Here is a 22,489-nt window from a genome sequence, read left to right on the forward strand (position 1 = left end):
CCCTGAACATAGCACATACCAATACCGTGACATTAAAACTGTGATGATAACCAAATTAAGTAATTCAAACCAAGTTATTTACCGTAGTAACACTAACTACACCATGGTATTGTGGCAGATATATGGGATATTCACATTGAATGTTATTATATTATTAATGTAGACATGTATTAAAGGAGTAATGGAATATAATTACAGTATTTTTTTTGTGATTAAGCTATAGTATGCATTTATACTAAATGTATTTATACTACTGTTTTTCATACAAATACCATAGAAACCATAAAGTTACATTTTACCATGACATTGAGGTCCTATATGCTTGGTTTTAACTGTGGTTATCGTGATCTAAATTATCTAGCATCGTGGGTGGTGTCGGGATGTTAAGTGAGCTCTTAGATTCAATGCGTTACCCGAGTATTGGATTTTAGCATGGCTTATTTTGCAAACAACATAACTCTTGTCGACCTCCTTAGTGTTTTTTTTATTTATTTTTACAGCAGAAGCCAAAATGAGTCCACACTTCAGCTCTGTAAACCACAGCGGGAGCTGGTGAGCTAGATTTGCTAATACTAACGTTAGCGAAACTAACACGCTTCTCCACAGTTTACATTCTGAGATAACACTGCCATCTAGTGGTCAGGTTTAAACCAAACACAAAGCCACTGACACTAATCTTGGATGTGAAATAAATAAATATCTATACAGTGGTTTTGAGAATTGATACAGTATCAACAAACATAATATTGCGATATTCGCGTGTATAGATATTTTCGTACACCCCTAATTTTAAGGAATAGCACAATTTTCCACCCCTGTTTTAATTTAAACTGTGAACTTCTGTTGTGCAGCACTTTGTTTGCCACAAAAACGAAAGGAATTGTTCAAATTTAATTTGATTACATTTTAAAAGATTCATTTGATTTGTTAGGGTTTTATGCTTAAATGAATTACCATAAAATGATCAATAAACAGAATCCAGAAAAATGTTATTGGACGACTCAGAATTTCAGGAAAACCACAAAACGCATTTCATAGGGCACTATTATTGTTAAAATGTTAATAAATTGTTACATTTGTATTTGAATTCAATTGATTAGACATCCTTTTTGATTATTAAAATGTAATTGAACCATTGAAGTACTGGAAAGATTCAGACATGCCTAGCTGTTTTGTTTACCCCTGGTCTTGCATATAACAGGTTTCAAGCAGCATGTATCGAGACTATAAATAGAGCCAGCAGGCCTGGTCTGGAGGGTACTGGTACAAACACACGGGGTCTCCAGTTACCCAATCACTCCGCCCCGCACTGCGCAATGCAGTGGGGAACAACAAACAACTTGCTCAAATCACAACTGTATTAGGGGTAGGTCTTACAAGAGAAATGCATTCCAGGTATTGGGCAACAACCACCTAGTTCCGCCTAGACACCGATGCCATACAGGCATATGGGCCGTTAGTTTGTGCCTAGGGAGGTTCGAACCCTTTGAGGTTGTATGTTTAGCAGGCAACAGGCCGTGCGCACACACCTCACCCTATTCGTACCATGGCAACAAGTTTGGAATGTGCCATGTGACCTTACATTGGCCCAAAGACCAGAGGCCTCCTAACAACACAAACTTTCTCTCGTCTCTTTAGATCGTTGCACATGAACAGCACGCCAGCCCTAGATTCACAGTGTTTGTTCGAAATATTACTATTACACATAGCAAAAATTACCTAGAAGGCTTCAAAATGGGCACACAATGTTTGCGCAGCAAAATTATTATTAATCTATCGACGCCAGTAAACATAATCCTGCATTGAAATGCGGACTGGAACATAACAAGTGTCCAGTTTCATGCTTGATTTTTATATCCCTAATCAGTGGCACCCTGTTAGACTGTCAGACTGTATGGGATTCTTGACCTTTATGAACAGTACACAAGTATGCAGACACGAATGCTTGTAGAGCATTCAATATTTCAATATTGTTTATGTTGTTTTTTAGTGGTTCATATTTTCACTGGTCTCTTTTTTTGTATTTAACAGCATAAATTATATTATATTTTATTCATTCAGTTGACTTTCTCAACTGTTAACCTTGACTTAAAGGAGTAGTTCACTTTTAAATGAAAATTCTGTCATCATATACTCACCCTCATGTTGTTTCAAACCTGTATGAATTTCTTTCTTCTGTTGAACAGAAAGGAAGATATTTAGAAGAATATCAGTAACCAGGCAGTTTCTGGGTCCCATTGACTTCCATAGTAGGAAAAAAATGTACTATGGAAGTCAATGGGACCCAGAAACTGTCTGGTTACTGTCTAAATATCTTCCTTTCTGTTCAACAGAAGAAAGAAATTCATACAGGTTTGAAACAACATGAGGGTGAGTATATGATGACAGAATTTTCATTTAAAAAGTGAACTACTCCTTTAAAACATAAAGGACTGTGTTAACGAGGATACTCAATGGGCATATAGCTTATACTGCGGTTACCACACCTCAAAACATTGTTCAGATGTTATATTTCAAGATGTTTGTCAGGTTTTTGTCCTTAAAATGCTCTTGTGTGAGACTATTTTCTTAAGCATCTAATCCCAAGTCTCCGTTGCTAATTGCAAAATGTCATTTTAGAGCTATTAACGGACGCTTCAGCCACTGATAGCTCTAGCAGTCTAATGCCGTTATTAATACAGTTATTAGAGAGAGAGAGAATACTAATAGCGAAACTAAGATTATCTGCACCTCGCTAGTGAGAAATGCCAGAGCAACGATGACAACACGCGAGTGTGTGTCCGTACTGTATCTGTGGACGTTTAAGTGGGAGAGAGAGCGTGAGGAAAATATGTGCTTTTCCATAATAATTATATTAATGTAATGTAATGTAATATTGTGGCAAAGAAATTATCGTATTGTTTACTATGTTTATTTGCTCGGTCAGTGTCTTTGTGGGCTGTAAAGACCTTTGAAATAACTGAAATCATCTGGCGGAGTGATATGGAACTGTAATGCGGTCAAGACTTGCCTGGATCTACTTTAGCCGTGCGTTTCCCTGAAAATAATTGCAGACATTAGAATATTTGTCAACCAATCAGAATCAAGCATTCAACAGCCCTCTAGTATAAAATCAATTAATTAATTTGTATTAATATTTAACCTTACAGAAAAGTTGAACAGATGACGTAGTGTAGACAGTGCATGCATATACTGTGTTCTCTTTCGCTACCTATTGCGCTTCAACTGTTTAAAATCACTTGTTTTTAACCCGCAATGCTTAAAAACCCATTCAAATGATAAGCTTTCATGACTGATATTATAATAATATTATATTATTTGTATATATTTGCTTCTAATATTAGCCAGTAATATCAACTAAAAATTAACACCTTTTAATCTTTTGACATAATCATAATATGTAACCATGTAGGAAGGTTAACATTCAACAAACACCACCACTTCCCTGCTATTCTTAGCAATTGTGGTTTCTTCACAAGGCATAGGTTATGTTTTCACATTTCACATTTCCTAAGGTGACTTTCATTTTAAATCAGCTGCCACAACTGTAAAAAAAAGACATGTATGGGACAAGTCAGGTGTCAATAGCTGCCTTCTCCTGTCATAATTTAATTAACATTAACAAATATAGATCACAAGAGAGTTTTACTGTAAATATATGCAAATAAATGTTATGTGTCGATTTGTAATTAGCATAATTTCCTCCTCGGAACAGACTTCAAATATTCAGATCGGAATAGAGATGTTTCCGGTCTTCTGATCATATACAGTGGTCTTTATATTATTAGTAAACACATTTATCATATCAGAATGTTAAAATAGGTCGCAGCTCGACTTCCATGGTCTCTATTTCGGTCTCTTTCTGAGATCCTCGCAGTGCAGGTGGTGGTTGTCTCTACCAGAGAACAGAATAAGTCATTTGTTCCTGTTGCCTCTTCTGCTTTCCCAGCGCTGCCTCTTCCTCTCACATTGCTCAGCGCTTCTTATTTCTCCTGAACACAGAAGCTGTCAGACTCTGTCAACAGAAATGCAGATCTTTAACAAATCAATAGCTCCTCTACAGCCGTTTAATGTTTCTGTCATAGAGATTGTAATGAGACCTCATAATAACTGCTGTAAACTCGAACCTCAACAACCTTAATAATGAGTAGTTGTGTTACTTTTTTCACAGATAGTGTGCAAAATAGAATGTGAATCGGTAAAAAAAAAATATACATTTTTAATCCGTGAAAGGACATACTTAACTTTCAGAAAATGTTAATAGTCAACCTCAGGTGGTCAGATTAAATATTCAAATTTTCCCGCCCTTAATTAGCCTATCCTTTTAATTTTTTTTATTGTCTTTAGCCCTGTTACTAAAATTTGGGACGCGTTTAATTGCTTAATAAAATCTTGATTGATGATATGAATGATATTTGTAATTTTCAAGGAGTAAGTATAAAAGGAACATCAAAATTAAATTTAAAATACAAGTATGTAAAATAAAAAAATGAAAAGTTCATTATAATGGGTAAAAAAAAAAAGATTAAAATATTTATGATTATGGGATTTTTAAATATTTAGAAATGTGCGGAGATAGTAGCTTATTAGTAACAGCTGAAGATTGCTTTTATAATGCTAGAAAATAATTGACAGCTTTTTAGTGATTATAAAGAGACTGCTATTTGCGCACTTTCTAGGCGATACATAATCAATTATCCAGCAGCCACATTACATGCTGCAAAGTTTTGGGAGTGACATCTGCTAAATTCATGTATTTGAGTGATTATTATTGTCATGTACAGTGTGTACATGAGAAAGTTGTCTCTCATTTGATTGGGTGGACCAGCTGTCAATCTGAGTGGGCCAGTGCAACCCGGGCCTCACCATTGCCATAAACATCGATTTACACCCCCAAAATATGGAATTAATTTTACTTCTGCAGGTCTTAAAAAGCCTTACATTTGATTTTAAAAGCCCCGCAGATGCCATGTGAAACATCTTTCACAGTCGCTGCTCTCAGTTTGAGCTCAGTGTTAAACCTGCTTTATAATGGCTCTTTAAGTAAATAGTAACAGCTGAAGTTCAGTCAGGTCAGAATAAGCTAAATTTAACCCTTGAACTCAGACCCTGCCCACAGGGAGGCATTCACTCCTAATCCCAGGTCTAAATCAGAAAATCAGTGATTTCCGGACCTTAGGAATGCCACAGACATCTGACGTTCCCCTGAGGAACAAAAAGAGAGAAGGTGACTTACAGTTTCACTATGTATCTTTCCAGACCTCATTGCACATTCACTTATTCCACTCACTCAAGGGCAAACATATGTCTTGTATACTAATATTCCCCTGGCAGAACTGTTTCCTGTTCCAGTCCCAGCCCATAAAGCAGTAATCTACTACAACGAGTGTGCTGATAAATCACCAAACAACCATTGATATATTTGGCTTTTAAAGTTGTGATGTAATTGCAGTAAAAATTGAACACGCATAGCCTCAACCGCCAAGCTTGTCATTTTGCACTTCACTCAACGAAAACAAATCTGTGCTGCTAGCCTCTGTGTTAGTTTCTTGGGCAACAGCGTTCCAGATTGCAGCGTTAATTATAAATGTGAAACAGATGACGTAGATAATAAATTAAATGCATTAAAAATGAGATATGTGGAAGTCGCACCGTCGCACGGCATTGAAGGACATCTGTCAGCCTCACATTTTCTTCAAATGAATAAATATCAGATAAAATTAGCCTGGCTAATATGTTTTTAGCCCTTTTTTAATATTTCTTTTAACTGAAGTATTGTCTAAAAATTGCAACAATTTTGGGTATTTCTATTATTTTTTGGTGTTGCTGCTTTAATTAAATAGTATTATTTAGTCCTGTGGAGTTGGCCAACTTGTTCTTTAGATATCAGTTATTGAAAAGCATGTATTGATTAGTGCATGATTTCACATTTTAGCATTCTCAAACATTATAATTTCACAATGTGACATTTAAATGTGAATGGACTACAATATGAGAGAACATACTGTATACATATATGAAAAGAATAAATATGATGTATAAAATTCATCAAGACTACATTAATTAAACTGATCAAAAGTTTAGACATTTATAATATCATAAATAGTAAATACTGTTCTTTTGAAATTTGTTATAGCTGCTGTAAAATCAGCTTTGCCATCACAGCAATAAATTGTATTTTTTAAAATTGAAATGATATTGTAATATAACGTTTTTACTGTATTTTTAAATTAAATATTTGCAGCTTGGCTGAACATAAATGTCCTTGACCCTATTATGAGACTGTTGTGTCAGTTCATAAGGTCCGTGTTGTGGTTTAGTAGGTAATGCACAAACTCATTGGATTGGATTGGATTGGATCTCGCCCCAATAGTTTCTTGTTCTCGATGTGTTCTGTTATGAAAAAGCGTTAAGGCTGTAAATAAATTAAATATAGAATATATGAAAACAAAGAGTTCATATTGAGGCACATCTCTCTCTCCCTTTCTCTCTCTTATAGAGGAGTAATGATGAGAACGGGAACTGTTCTGGGAACAGTATGGAGTTCCCCACCACTAACCTGTATGAGCTGGAGAGCAGAGTGTTCACTGATCACTGGTCCATCCCGTACAAGAGAGAGGAATCACTCGGAAAGTGCCTCATCGCCTCCACCTGCCTGGCCAGACTTGGTAAGCTCTTCTGGCTTTTTTACGTACGTGTCTGCATGTTTGTGTACTCTAGAAAGAAATGACACATCTGAAATCTTGTTTCCTCTCTCTAGGCCTGGCTGATGCAGATGAGAACTGTAAGAGGTTCATTGACCGCTGCATGCCAGAGGCTTTCAAAAAGGTTTGTGTGTGTTTGGATAAGCAGGCATGTGAATGCATAAGCTCTACCAGGTGTTTGTTAGAAATGGTTATAAACGACTAGATGTGATGAGATTAATAATTCAGATGTTAAATGCTGTTGTAGTTGCTGACGTCTAGTGCAGTGCACAAGTGGGGGACAGAGATTCATGAGGGCATCTATAACATGCTGATGCTGCTGGTGGATCTGGTCGCGGAGAGAGTCAAACAGGATCCCATACCCATCGGCCTCATGGGAGTTCTTACTATGGTACACACACCCTTTTGATTTTACATTCTAGTAACTGCGGTTAGCTCGTACTAGGACTATAACTGGATTATATGACTAAAATAATTGTATATTTTTGGTGATATCCTATATGTATTTGCTCTTCAATATTAACAATTATCTACATTTTATATATATATATATATATATATATATATATATATATATATATATACAGTATATATATATATATATATATTAGGGGTTGCACGACTACTGATTTCTGCTAGTCGATTTCTTATCAAAACAATACTCGAGTTACTCGACTACTCGTCGTTTATGCTACTGTAAATGAAAAGACATGAAATAGCTAGATCTTATCAATAAACATTTATTAATTCATAGCCTAATGCAACAATTACATAAGTAAACTCTCAAAACATTAAAATTATGACATTTCATTTTTAAATTTTCATGTAACAGTCTAAAGCCAAATAAATAGCCGTTCTTGCCTTTCATTTCAGACGTCTGCTTCTAGGGGCCGTTCACATATCGCGTCTTTTCCGCGCTCAAGGTCGATATTTCAAATGTAGGCGCGCGGCGAGCGCGCTCATAATGAAAGCAACGGACGTGGTGCACTAGTTTTTCCAGGCGGGTTTTTTCTTCTCATCTCCAGAAATATATCTAGTAGTAAAGCTAATGCAAGGGCTAGAAATAAATTAATCCTTTGCTGAATGATACTTCCTCGTCATCATGGAGAGCGCAGTTTGGTTGCATAGCAACGACAGACGCCACGGCCGCGCGCGCTTTCCACACGTTTTTAGAAGCAATATGTGAACGGCCTCTTGCAGAGTTGGCCAATTACAATATTTTTGTCATCCTTGATGAAATACTTCCACACATCTGACGCGTGGTGTCTGTTGGTGACGTTTGCCATTTTTAATTCATTTATGGTTAATGGACGCTCGAGTAGTCGTTTGTTTCCGACAGCGTCGACTAAGTTAGTGGTTGAAGTAGTCGATCTATCGACTACTCGACTAGTCTATGCAAGCCCTAATATATATATATATATATATATATATATATATATATATATATATATATAATGTATATGTTATGTATGTATATATGTATAATATACATATGCAAGATTTACCTACATGTATCTTTTTCTAACTCATTGTATTATTCAAATATTTTGATGATTAAAACAAAATGTCTTGTTAAAAATCCAACTTCATGTTGAGAATTATATGAACACTGATGGCACAAACAAATCATTGAATCAGAGTTTTGAATTTGATTCCATCAGTTCAAGTCAATTAAACGAATTTAATGGAACTTACCGACTCTGTAGTCTTAGCCTCAGTCATCACACCCACGGACCTTTGCCTGAACGTCAGAGGCATAAGGCACACAAAAATGGGAAACACTTTGGAATTTTCGAAGTCATCATTCGAATTCTCCAGGATTTCCGGGAGATGTGTGTGTTGCGTTCTTTAATGGTCCGCCGGGAAACAAAGCCGCCGTGAAGCCAAACCCCCTCATGGAAGAAGAAAGCTGTAGTGTTTACAACTATGACAATGAGTTCTTATCAGATCAACTATACACTGGATTTTCAAAAGTATGCGAAGTTTGCGGCACCATTGTTGCAGTAAACTTGCACAACGTTCTTGAATGAATAATGTATTGGTTCCATGCCGGTCTGTTGTCGTAGGGACATCGACTTTACATTTTCATGCCCCTAAACATAACGCAGAACAAAACGAACTGTGATCGGTTGCTTTATATGTCGGCCAGACATCCTCTTGGGTGGTTCTTGGCCAATGAAATCTTGCTGAAGGTTTGGCTACATGAGACTATCGACTATAGAATTTAAAAAATGGGTGATATTTAACACATCTATGTTTGCACTATGCCTGACTATTAGGCTTGGGCGGTATTCGAATTTTGATACCGTCAAACCCCCTCCCTATTTTACCGGGGTATACGGTATTACCGTGACTAATTAAAAATTATGACATAATGGGCTCAGACGGCGTCACCAAACTGTTGGTTTGTGCCTACACAGTTCAGAAACTGAAAGCCAGATCGGGCAAAAAAAACCCAAATCAAGCCGTGCACGTTGTGTCTGAGTCCGGTCGACGGCATTAACTGTTATTATGAGCCCGAGCCCACCATTATTTAACATAATATCTGTGTGCGTGCAACAAGCAAGAAGTGCCTTTGTAATCCGGTGACGCGTGTCCATTTGATTTTTATTAAAACTTTTCTGCAAAGGTGGAAGTTGACGATCGCCATCTCTGTAGTGAGCGCGCATATAGAGAGAAATGCACATCATTAATTAATCAGACTATATTTCTTTTCGTTTTGAATTGTTTCGTTTAAAGAAATTGACGATTACCATCTCCATAGTGAACGATAGAGAGAAATGCACATCATGGATTACAGAGAGTAGGCTAGTCTATTTCTTTTCGGTTTGTATGGTTTCGTTTGCTGAAATTGATGATCACATCTCCGTATGAACGCGCCTAGAGAGAAATGCACATCATGGATTAAATAATCAGAGTGGCCTTTGTCTTTTCGTTTTGAGAAATTGACGATCGCCATCTCTGTGAACGCCATAGAGAGAAATGCACATCATGGATTAATCAGAAAGTAGGCTACCCTATATTTCTTTTCGTTTTGAATTGTTTTGTTTAAAGAAATTGACGATCGCCATCTCCAAGTTTCGGTTAATTTATGAGATTTCAATGCAAGTGACCGCGGCATGCCATCGCCCATCATGTCATGATTATATTAAATATATAGGCAATTGGTTGATGAAAAATGTATTAAAATTAAGATACAATTTATACATAACGAAATTCGTTTTAAAGAGGCCTTTTCATAATTTTCATAATCAAGAAAGATGGAAAAAATAACATTATAATATTTTAACAAATACGAAACTTAATGCGCTTATTTAATGAACTTGAGAACAAAATGCATCCTGGCAGCAGTGAGTGGGTGGTAGTTTCCGAGATGCGACATTAGGTTAGAGGTGTTTACATCTCTCGCGGTCACCTTTTTATGGAACAATTTACAAATTGCCTCGTCAGTATTTACCGCCTCTCCCTTCTCATTCGGTTGGAACCAGAAATATTGCCAAACTGCAACCATACATAAGCATTTTTTAGGCAATAAATAAATTGTATATATTATAGGCTATATAAGTGCCGGTAATGGCGGTATTGAAACTGATACCGGTGCTATTTTAAGATCCCGCGGTATCCGATATTACCGTAATACCGCCCAACCCTACTGACTATATACATGGAACTCGAGGATTTCTCTGTTTGAAAGATGATAAAACTAGTTTAATGACATAGTCTTAAGAAAAAATGGTTTCGTAATTTCATATCTCCAGCAAATTCACAGCAAATATATTGTGAATATAGCCCTGCACACAGATCTTTTGGTGAACATGTTTTCCCTGTGTTGTTTTATTGACAGGCTTTTAATCCCGATAACGAGTATCACTTTAAGAATCGGATGAAGGCCTGTCAGAGGAACTGGGCGGAAGTGTTTGGAGAGGACAGCATGTTTGCTGTTTCTCCCAGCTCCAGCTACCAGAAGGTACTGTACATGTTCATGTGTGGGTGTGTATGTGTGCTTTTGGCTTGACGGTTGACTTGACAGTTCTATTTAATGGACAGAAAAACTGGTTTTGTAGTTTCTGACATGTATGTTGTCAGGAAAATAGAGGAACAGTGTTTTTTTTTTTTTTTTTTTTTCTTCAGAAGTAGCCTACCTTTGCACGTGTGTTGTGTTTGATGGGAGGGTAATGAATGAAAAATAAGCAAGTTTATGATTTAGAAATTGTACTTTTGTTGTATTTCTGCAAGTAAGGAGCCTGTTAATTGCAAAGAAATATAGAGTAATTTAGACCATGAAACATGTTATTCTAAATGAATTCTCTAAGATAAATTGATATAATTTGCAAAGAAACAGCATATGTGAAGACATGAAGACACATTTTTTTGTGTATGAAATTTCATGAAATTTAACACCTGTTCTGTGTTCTGATTGGATCAGGAGCCTCACGGCTGGCTGGTGGACTTAGTGAACCGGGTAAGAGCTTCAGTCACGCACACTGATGGAAGAAATCGTATTATATTACTTCACATTAGATATCAGGCAAATCTATTTGGTATTCGATATCTCTGAGCATCTCTTTCTTATGTCTGCAGTTTGGAGAGATGGGAGGCTTCACAGCTATTCAGTGCAAGCTCAACCAGGATGAATTAGAGATTGGGGTAAGACCGTGCACTCTAGACATTTCTAAATGTTCCTGATATAGAGTAGTCTTTATATTCATCTACCGCAAATGCCCAATGCCAATATTAATTGGACAACTGTTATTCTTATTATAGTAATTATCCCTGTTGAACTCTCTTTCTCAATTGCACATTGGTGGTGGCTTATGGGTTGCTTGACAAATGAAATCGCATTGACTGTAAGAGCGCGGATGAAATTTCAGGGGTTTCTAGTCTTACATTGACGAGAATCAAGCAATAGAATTTATTTAGCTGAAATGTTGTTTCCCATTATTGTGATTTCTTTGTAAACACAGATGCAGCTTCTTTCCTCAAATGTAAATCTAATCTTTGCCGATGTTCTGTTATTTCCTCAACTGTTTTTTTTTTAACTACAAATATGAAAAGCTTAATACGTATGTAAATGTGTAAAACACAAAATGGAAATAAACTGCAACTATGAAAACCATTACCATAACGGACCAAAACTAAACTGGATTGTAAAGAAACTTTGAAAATAGTTTCAAAGTGTCCCTATTATTAGGTTCCTAATTTTGTTTTGGACGTCTCCTACAATAGGTTTACATGAATTCAAGGTCAAAAACACTCATAATATACATTGCAGCATCACCTCTCGGATCGATAAAGGATTTGGTCTTTCTAAGCCCCTCCTTTTGCGAGAGCCTACTCTGCTCTGATTGGTCAGGTGGCACAGTCTGTTGTGATTGGTCTATCACTTGCAATGCGTGTCTGAAACCATTGCCGTATCTGAATTTCAGCTCTGGATTAAGATTCCTCAACGCTTGATACACAGTAATACGAACAGTAACGATGGCGTCAGTTTTACCGTATCCAATCGAGCCCCGAATTCTCATCCTTTGGAAGTGCTTGCTTGCAAAGTGAAAATGGTCTCTTCTCAACTTGTCGACAACACAAACTAAACTCTTCCAGGCCTCAGTTAGAACTACAGTGTTTGAGGGTCAAAGTAGACTCTGTTCGCAGGCTGTCAATCAAGACCATAGACAGGCATTATGTAAATTTGTTACAAACCTACGTAGGTTTGTGCAGGAAGTAAGACTGGAGTTACTGGCAACTCGTTTCAGGCAGTTCAGAATCGCTTCTTTCTTTCTTTTGGCAAATTTATCATGAATGTATCATGATAAATGATTGAAGCTTTGCAGACCTTTTACAATTCACATATATTATACCCTACAGGACCTATATTACACACTACATGAAAGGTAATATCCAAAAAAAAAAGCGTAATGGGGGCACTTTAAAATTAAAACATACTTGAAAATGCTAAATAACCTTGTACCACACCTTAAATGTAAAAGAGACAGGCTACGAGGTTAGATATCTCAGAAATGAGCAGGACTGGTCATCTCCGGGTTGAAAACTCTGTTAGTATAGTAATGGAATGGCAATGAAATGAATGGCTAATTCATGTGTCATCAGGTCAACAGAGTGAAGAAGTGTCTGAATGAAGAGAGGTAGTATGAGTGAGATGCTGAGAGAGAGAGAGAGAGCGAGAGAGAGAGTTGAACGAGGGCAGATTCTATTATAGCGTGTGTGCTAAAGAGCTCAGGATGTTTCTCACCATCACGGAGAGCATCCTACACACAGCAGACAGCGAAAAAGAGACGAGAGCATGTGGAAGAGGGAAAATGTGATGCCACATTCCTATGGGCAGAAAAAAGAGCATTCAGGCCAATTATTAATACACACGCTAACAGAATTGCTCATCAAGCCCTCTGAGGTAATGCAGTTGTCTGAAAAAAACAAGAAGAAGTGAGGTAGTCGGATAATGTCAGATAGTTCTACCTTGCAGCCCTCAAACACAAGCTAATAATGTTTCAATAGTCAGGCGGGAGAATAGATAAAACTGATAGATGGTAGTGATAGACAGGATGGTTAACTCGCTGTGATTTGGATTTGGTTTATTCTGTTTTGTTTAAAAGTTTCCTTCCATGTGTGTGTGTGTTTTTTTTTTTTTTTTTTAATAACCCCTCAGAAAAGTATCTAACCTGGTCTGAGACAGACAGATAAATGCTCATAATGTTTGACAGCTTCCTTATTTTTAGCAGAAGAGGTGTCCGCTCTCCCTATAGAGGTGTCCTCTCTCCGCTCTTTTAGTGCAAGCGTGTAAATGCTCCCCCTTGTCTTGGAGCTGTGAAGCCGCCTTGTTTTTGGTTCCGCCCGCTTGTCTTTTGAAGGTGGGCATTAGCATGATCTGGGTGCCAGGGCTGAGAGATAGAGCTGGCGACAGGGAAAAGATGCTTTGATTTAGGATTTGCATATTAATGGCCTTAACAGGAACAGGAAGTTTGAGGCGACCGTAGGGAGGGAAATTCTTTTCAGGGGCACATACGACCTGCTGTGGCACGTAAAGGAAACTCCGCTGGTTCATCGCCAGCTTGGTTTTAATCTCAGACATAAAGGGATGCCCTGCTACAGTAACCGTTTAATTCGTAGTGAGGGTAAGTCAATTAAAGCAAGAAGACAAGAGCAGGATGCTGTCTTCTCTCCTCCACTGACTGGACTGATTCATTCTCTCTCTAATGGATGAGAAGTCATTAGATGCTGAACAGAGGAGTGATTCATCTGTGCTGACTCTCTGTTGGCAAATAGCTCTAAAGAGATGTAAGGCCAGCAGAGAAATGTTATATAAAATTCCCTGATTTTGTAATTATGGCTCAGGATTTAATAGGAGTAGCCATGTGAAAGGGAAGTTCATTTTCAAAAATGAAAATTCTGTCATTAAATACTCATCCTCATGTCGTTCCAAACCCGTAAGACCTTCGTTCGTCTTCGGAACTCAAATAAAAATATTTTTTATGATATCTGAGAGGATTCTGAACCAGTCATAGGCAGCAACGTCATTGCAACTTTCAAGGCCCAGAAAGGTAGTAAAGACATTGTTAAAATAGTCCATGTGACTACAGTGGTTCAACTTTAATTTTATGAATCGACAAGAATACTTTTTGTGTGCAAAAAACAAACAACGATGTCTTTACTACCTTTCTGGGCCTTTAAAGCCTATTGCTGGTTCAGAAAGCTCTCGGATTTCATCAAAAATATCTTAATTTGTGTTTCAAAGATGAACGAAGGTCCAAAAGGTTTGAAACGATATGAGGGTGAGTAATTAGTGACAGAAATTGTATTTTGGGGTGAACTAACCCTTTCAATCCGAGGTCTTCAATCCTGTTCCTGGAGGGCCACTGTCCTGCAGAGTTTCGTTCCAACCTGCTTCAGCACACCTGCCTTTGTATTATCCACCAAGCGATCCCAGGGCTCCAGACTAACTTTTTTTATTAGGAGCGCTGTAGCCCCTGACTTAAAATTTTAGGAGCGCAAGCAGAAAATTTAGGGGCACACCTTAAATCACCTTGCAATGCAATTATTCACATTTTCCCCCAAAATAACTATTACTGACAAATGCTTTGATAATAAATAGCCTTAACGTACAGAAATTACAATGTGCAGTTTTATTTTAAGTTCACAGGGCTCCAGACTAACATTTGAGGGCAGCGGCACTAAGTTCTACAGAACGTATTTGGTAGCACTGTGGGATGACAAAGCACTGAGCTTAATTTGAGGTGTATAGATAAAGTTAACTTTAATTATTATCATTCATAATGTCTTAATATTAATTCAAAAGCAAAATGAGTGACAAAATAGATATTATGGAGTGAAAATAGCCAGTAAGCGTCCTCTGCAGCTATGTTTACAATAGTAATTTAATCTTTTTCTTTTTTTTTTAAAAAATAAGTGTGAGTTTTCCTACTTCTTGAAACTTTTAGTTTTATAAATAGGTACAATCTTTAAAGGAAGAACAAAAAATGTTTTGGTCAACACATTAAAAAATAACATTTAAATATGATAATATAGTTTTGAAGTGCTGGAAAAATATGTGTAGGCTACTGTTATAACCACAGTATACCATAGTTACAGTTGTTACTACATTAAATCCAAGGTGAATGTTGCTGATCTGTGGACCAAGCCTTCTATAACTTGTTCGCTCATTGCACATGTTTCTCCTGGTTTCCACGTCAGCGCTGTTTGATCTTATATGGTTTATAACAGAGAATTCTGCGTCAAATCTGAATGTTTCTCACTTGATCTCGCAGCAATGTTATTAATTCTGTCGCGAACTCAATGGATTTCTTCACGGGATCTCCACGACCTAACTGTTTCGCGTAATCACGATCGGCCCGCGACTGGCGAGAGGAGCTCTGTCTATTATTGGTTCGAACTATTAAACGGTCTGTGAAGCAGAATGAGTGCTGAGTAGCGCAGTTTTTTTTCCACTTTCATTTTGTTTTTATTTATTAACATGTCACGGCATACTCTATGCTTGAGGCTGAGATTGAGTGTTTAAACTGCGAAGTGCCTGCACTGTCTGCAAATTTCGTTTTCCCCGCAGTTCTGGGGTAGCGACTGCCACATTCGTAGCTCATGGAGTTCATCTCCTTACAGTACCTCAACCAGCTGAATTCTCGTAGCCAGTCTTCCCGAAAATAGTGGGTTCAGGCCTTTATCACCTTACAAACCTCTGACTCTGAATCATCATCATCCTACTGTGTCTGTCCGTGACATTGATATTTGTCTCCGTCTCCTTCCCACTGACGTTTATGCGCGCTCGATTATCTCTAGGACCCTCCCCCTCCACACATTAGCCAGTTACAGTGGCCATTCCCTTTTCTTCTCACACTCATTGGCCTGCCACACATTCGCGCCCCTTCCACGTTTAACGTGAAAAAATTAAAAAATAAATTACTGGTCGCACATGTGCGACTGGGTGTAAAATTCAGTCGCACACTCTCAAATTTTGGTCGCAAAATGCGACCATTTGGTCGCAGTCTGGAGCCCTGGATCCTGAAGAGCTTTATGAGCTGATTCAGGTGTGTTATTTTAGGGTTGAATCTCCAGGAGCAGTAGCCTATTGAAGATCTCTGCTTTAAAGGGATACTTCACCTAAAAATGGAAATTTTGTCATCATTTGCTCACCCCCATGTCATTCTAAATGTGTATGCTGAAATTTTAAAGAATCTTCTCATGGCTCCTTTCCATACAATGAAAGGTGATCTACAGGGTTTTTTTTTTTGTTTGTTTTGTTTTTTTTTGCCACTTGCGAAAGTGTCATACAGATTTGGAACAACTTGAAGGTAAATAAAGGCTGTTTTTTTTTTTTTTGTCAAACTATCCCTTTAAGAGTTTTTTCAGCCCTTGTTGCCATGTCTTGTCTCCAGCTTAGAGACACATTTTGCTTTTAACAGGTGAAAAAAAAAAAAATGTATTTGATGTTTCATCACTGTTTTGTTTTTGTGGTAATATTTAGTGTGTGTGTGTTTCCTCAGTGTGTATCAGCCCTGGTTCAGCCGCTCGGTGTGTGTGCAGAATACCTCAACTCCAGCCTAGTGCAGGTGAGTGTTTCCACAACTGATCTGTTCTCACTTTGTTACACGGATCCCTGGAATACTTGATTCTGATTGGTCAGAAGTTCCATGGTCAAGTCAGTTAATGGTCTATCTAGGTATTTTTTAACTAGTTATACTAGTTTAAGTTTTTTAATGTAAATAAGCTAGTTTTGCCAATTAAATAATCTTTGTAGTTTAAATAGTTACTTTGTAAAACAGATAGATAGATAGATAGATAGATAGATAGATAGATAGATAGATAGATAGATAGATAGATAGATAGATAGATAGATAGATAGATAGATAGATAGATAGATAGATAGATAGATAGATAGATAGATAGATAGATAGATAGATAGATAGACGGCTGACTGTACATTATTTCATAGTTTCCTATCAAGTATAGTTGGACCTTAGTGTTAATAATGTAGTTTTGATAGTGATATTGAATCAGAGTATAAATTTGAATAAACATATTTATGGATAATTATCAGAGAAATATCAAGGACACTGTCATGTGACTTTTAGCTTAAAGTAGTTTTTTTTTTTTTGCATTTTGTAGCCCATGCTGGACCCAGTCATCCATAAGATGATAACATATGTGCAGAACCTGGAGGAGAAAGACCTGAAAGACAAGGTGAGGAACCTGCATGCTTTGTTCACTTTGGTGTGCAGATTTTCACTGCTTTAAAGGGGTCATCGGATCCAAAATTCACTTTTATATGGTGTTTGCATATAATTGTGTCTTTGCAGTGTGTGGACACAACCACAATGAAAAAAATCCATTCACTCCATTTCTCTTAGTCTTCAAAAAGCCTAAACACTCTCAATAATCAAGCCGTTTGGATTTTCGGAGCAATATGATGTCATATTGCTCATGCTCCGCCCACAACCACTGACTGACTGTCCCGTATTAGCATATTTCCGCCCTCAGCCATTTGTATACTGTCCGCCAAAGCAGCACTTTACATGTTTTGTGTCGACACGCCCCATGGAAGAGAGGGGTGGGGTGAGCAGTTGCTCATTATCATTTAAAGAGACATGCACCGAAGCGGGTCGCTGTGAACAGAACTGTTTTTGAGGAGGTAAAAAGGGTGTTGGTTTACACAACCATTGAGGAATTTTAACCAAAGTATGTTACAAACTTTACATGAAGACCCTAAAGAATCATACCAACTTGTGGAAAATGGGCATCCGATGACCCCTTTAAAGCTGAAATTTTTGTATTTTGTTTAGTTTAAATATGTTTTATAGGTTTACCTAGGTCAAAATAGCTAGTAACACCGTAACATTGGCCTGACTAATGGCTTGAGTTTGGGGCGGGACTATCTGCTTGACTGACCAATGACAGATGGGCAACAAAAGTTGAAAGCAATAGTGTTGTGAATAATTATTTGAAAAATGTTATGTTGCTTATTCACACTGGTTTTGCTGTATTCTTCAGGTTGTTTTAAATCTATTAAAATGATCATCCCATTTAAAATTTCTGTAATGGTCGACTTTGACTTACTCTTGTTGTTTCTCTCTTTTATATACGTCTCTTTCTCTCTAAAGCGTTTGGTGAGTATTCCAGAGCTCTTGTCAGCTATTAAGCTCCTCTGCATGCGTTTCCAGCGGGAGCTGGTAAACGTCGTGGATGACCTTCGGTTGGACATCCTACTCCGAATGCTCAAGACGCCCCACTTCAGTGCCAAAATGAACTCCCTCAAAGAGGTTCAAATTCCTTTCTACATATTAGTGCTTAAAGTTCACGCCGGAGTTCTTCCCTCATGTTGACGGCTCTGTGCTCTGATAGGTCACCAAACTCATTGAGGAAAGCACAGTATCCAAGACTGTGAAGAACGCCATTGACACAGACCGACTGCTGGATTGGCTTGTAGAAAACTCTGTCCTCTCAATAGCTTTGGAAGGTAAGAAGTTCCCTGATCCAGTTTAACATATTAACAGTCAAGCTCATATCAAACCCATATTGGGCCTGTTAATCTTTGGTTTCATGATGTTTTACCACACAGGGGAAATAATAAAGAAAACAGGGTTTTTCTTGAAGTTTTGAGATGAAGTTTTGAGATAAATTTAGTCAGGGTTATTATCATTATCTAAAACTAAACAGTAACACTTTATTTTACAGTGTCCTTGTTACATTTGTTACATGCACTTACCATAGTAATAACAGTAAATCATGCATAATGACATGCAACTAACTAGGGCTGTGCAAAAATATCGATACAGCTAACTATCGCGATATTTTTTTTCACGATAGTGTATCGATATTTCAACCTCTAGTATCGATATAAAAAAAAAAAAAAAGTTTTCATCAAATCCCTGTGTGCGTCAAACGACCTCCTCCACCGCTGCTAGTTGTCGCTGACTCACGACAGTTGTCAACTGTCACTCAACTGTCCAGTTGTATGAGGCGCCGGACTGGACAAAAGCGAAGCGAACTGCGCGAGCGAGCAACAGAGCTCGAGAGAGACCGAGTGTATCCGCGTCCGAGAGAAACCGAGGGTGTCTGCGCGCGAGAGAAACCGAGTGTATCCGCGCGCGAGAGAAACCGAGTGTATCCGCGCGCGAGAGAAACCGAGTGTATCCGCGCGCGAGAGAAACCGAGTGTATCCGCGCGCGAGAGAAACCGAGTGTATCCGCGCGCGAGAGAAACCGAGGGTGTCCGCGCGCGAGAGAAACCGAGTGTATCCGCGCGCGAGAGAAACCGAGGGTGTCTGCGTGCGAGAGAAACCGAGTCCGAGCATTAGTATTGGACTGGTACACACATAGTAATATAATTACTATATAAGACGCATGGAAGTTCGATTAATGGACAACAATAATCAGTGCAAACGTCTTGTTTTGAACTATTGTTAAATAAATATAAATAATTCGAGCACATAAACTTCCATATGGAGGATTAAATAAGATTGAATGTATGTAGTAATAATATATAAATATTATATAAGAGGCATGGACGTTCGATTAATGGACAACAATATAAATAAAAACAACAATTAAATTATTATAAACAATAGTTCAAAACAAGACGTTTGTAGTACTGATTATTGCTGTCCATTAATCGAACTTCCATGCCTCTTATAGTATATAATATTATGTACCAATTAGGCTACTATGCTGTCAGTGGGCACACTCGGTCTCTCTCGCGCGCAGACACACTCCGACTCTCGCGCACTGTCGCTCGCGCACGCAGACACACTCGACACAATGCAAATACCTTTGCGAATAAATTGGAATTAAAGTTTTTGTCTGCTGAGTTATCAATATAATGTGATACACATACCTGAATACCCCAGGTGGTACATAAAAAGTTGTATATTCAGCTCTATTTCTTTATTTTTTATTACATTTTTGATTTAAAAAAAAAATATTGCAATATATCGCAATATGTATTGTATTGTATCGTATCGTGATATATCGTATCGTGAGGCCCTTGCCAATACCCAGCCCTACAACTAACCCTCAACCAAAACCTAATCCTACCCTAACCCTATAGTAAGTACATGTAGTTGCTTAATGTAGTTGCCACTTGGAAATATTATAAGGAAACATGGAATTAGTTTCCATTGTTATGCTGATGACACTCAAATATATATTTCATCACGGCTGGATGAAAACGCTAAATTATCCAAATTGACAGAGTGTGTTAAAGATATAAAAGATTGGATGACGCGCAACTTTCTTTTATTAAATCCAGACAAGACAGAGGTAATACACTTTATATTTAGACTTTTGTAAAAAAATAAATGCAATATAGATTTTAAACTAATAAAAATGTCTAAAGACAAAAGTGAAAACAGAAAAAATAAAATCTAATTCAAAGTATTAACAAAACTGTAATAGTATTTTAATGATGCTAAAATAACTCTGAATTTAGTCTACAATGTAGACATTATTTATGTCCAAACTTCCCACATTTAAATATTTATTCTTATTTGATATTCAGTAATTTTGCAGGGATGTTGTCACTTATTTGATATGCAAAGAGGTTAGCCAATCACAAGGAGGACATTAACATATTAATATCTTAAGGGTACAGCCTGTTTAAAAAGTGTCAAAGAGAAGGTAGAAAATACACATCTAATATTGTAATTATCACTGTTTCTGGTGAAAGAATTCGAGACTAACTTCATAGGTGTTTGCTACAGTATATAATACTACAAAAGCATGGAATACAGTCCCTTAAATACGGCTCTATGACGTGCCATGTGTATATGGGCGCTCACACTTTCACACTAAGCAAATCATCAATGTGTTAAAGTGTTCAGAAGCCAGAATCTCAAACTGTTGCTTTGTGCCTGAAGTCTTTTCACCTCACCCACTCATTCGTGTCATCATCTCTTTATTCAATGGTCTTCATTTAACACTGCCTCATTGTCTTTTCTCTCTTTGTTCTGTTTGCATTTCTTATGACACTCTTTTTTTTCTTCCCTCTCTTTCTCTTTTGCTCTTCTCTTTCACTTTAATGCCTTTATTTGGTTTAACTTTCTCTTTGCATTCTTCCTTTCATTTTCTTTTGTTTTACTTTCATTTTTCTATGCCTCTTTGCCAACTTTCTCTTTCACTTGTCGTTTCTAAATGTCTTTTGCTTATTGCTTATCTTTTGCTTATCATTCTAAATGTCCTCAGTATATGTTCTTTTTTTGTGGAATGACAGAAACCATCAGTTTTTTCAACTGTATAAGGAATGGATGATGTTTTTTAGTGTTTTATTTTCACAAGGATTTTGTTTGTCATTTTCCTTTTCAATTCTTCTGTGTGGTCCTTGGGTTGCTCTGTAAAAAAAAAAAAAGCTAAACTTAATGTAAAGACTGATTGTAAAGTATTTTTTTTTTATTTACAGATGAATAACTTTAAGGGTTTTTTACATCTGTGGAGTTATAACGGAGCTAGTTTCAAATTTTTTTGAGAGTGCAATATAAAATGTTTTTGTGAGTTTTTGTTTTTGAAGTTCATTTTTAAAGTTTTAAGAATGAACAAAATAAGTAAAATATTTCAATCTCTCTCTCTCTCTCTCTCTCTCTCTCTCTCTCTCTCTCTCTCTCTCTCTCTCTCTCTCTCTCTCTCTCTCTCTCTCTCTCTCTCTCTTTCTCTTTCTGTGCTGTAGGAAACATTGACCAAGCCCAGTACTGTGACAGAATAAAGGGAATCATTGAGCTGTTGGGCAGTAAGCTCTCATTAGATGAACTCTCCAAAATATGGAAAATACAGGTAAGCTTTTCTAGATATTCATCAACTCTGTGCTCCCTCAAAGCTGCATGAACTTCTGACATCGATTCTCAGAAATATTCTGCACAGAATGCTCTAAAATTTCTTTTTGAATAAGAACTAAATGAATGGAGAGCATTTCAATTGGCGTTCATCTGCTTTCCTATTGATTTTTAGGATGGAAATGAAGCTGAACAATCCTGAGATTAATTCATAACAAAAGGACTACATCATTTAGTTTAACTTGATGTACTAAGTGCAGTTACTAATAATAAAACATGTTTATTTCTTGGAGATGCACATCTGACAGTAAAGCACTGTACTTGAGTTGAGATGCAGATCAAATTAACCTTTATTAACAACAGTACCACTCAAAGACCTAATTTTTATAGTGAAAAATGGAAATATTCTAGGGCTGGTCCGAATACCATTTTTTTGAGCTTCGAAGCTTCGGTAGTAATGAACATGGAATACCCGAAGCTTCGGAGATAGGGGGCTGAACATATT

General features: G+C 37.3%; 1 protein-coding gene across 4 annotated transcripts in view; it reads left to right on the plus strand.

The window, feature by feature from the left end:
• usp24 (ubiquitin specific peptidase 24) overlaps positions 1 to 22,489 on the plus strand; it is a gene marked incomplete at its 5' end in the record, with an annotated part of 73,504 nt that overhangs the window by 4,773 nt on the left and 46,242 nt on the right. For all 4 annotated transcript variants that reach the window (XM_081379403.1, XM_081379404.1, XM_081379405.1 and 1 more), the window contains 11 exons: positions 6,500 to 6,668; positions 6,761 to 6,828; positions 6,952 to 7,095; positions 10,549 to 10,671; positions 11,131 to 11,166; positions 11,286 to 11,351; positions 16,712 to 16,777; positions 17,334 to 17,408; positions 18,326 to 18,484; positions 18,567 to 18,681; positions 21,882 to 21,985. In XM_081379403.1, coding sequence (XP_081235529.1) covers positions 6,500 to 6,668; positions 6,761 to 6,828; positions 6,952 to 7,095; positions 10,549 to 10,671; positions 11,131 to 11,166; positions 11,286 to 11,351; positions 16,712 to 16,777; positions 17,334 to 17,408; positions 18,326 to 18,484; positions 18,567 to 18,681; positions 21,882 to 21,985 — 1,125 coding nt within the window. The remainder of the gene's footprint in view (positions 1 to 6,499; positions 6,669 to 6,760; positions 6,829 to 6,951; positions 7,096 to 10,548; positions 10,672 to 11,130; positions 11,167 to 11,285; positions 11,352 to 16,711; positions 16,778 to 17,333; positions 17,409 to 18,325; positions 18,485 to 18,566; positions 18,682 to 21,881; positions 21,986 to 22,489) is intronic.

Source organism: Scardinius erythrophthalmus (genome assembly GCF_964197995.2).
Source record: "Scardinius erythrophthalmus genome assembly, chromosome: 11".
In the NCBI taxonomy this organism is placed as follows: domain Eukaryota; kingdom Metazoa; phylum Chordata; class Actinopteri; order Cypriniformes; family Leuciscidae; genus Scardinius; species Scardinius erythrophthalmus.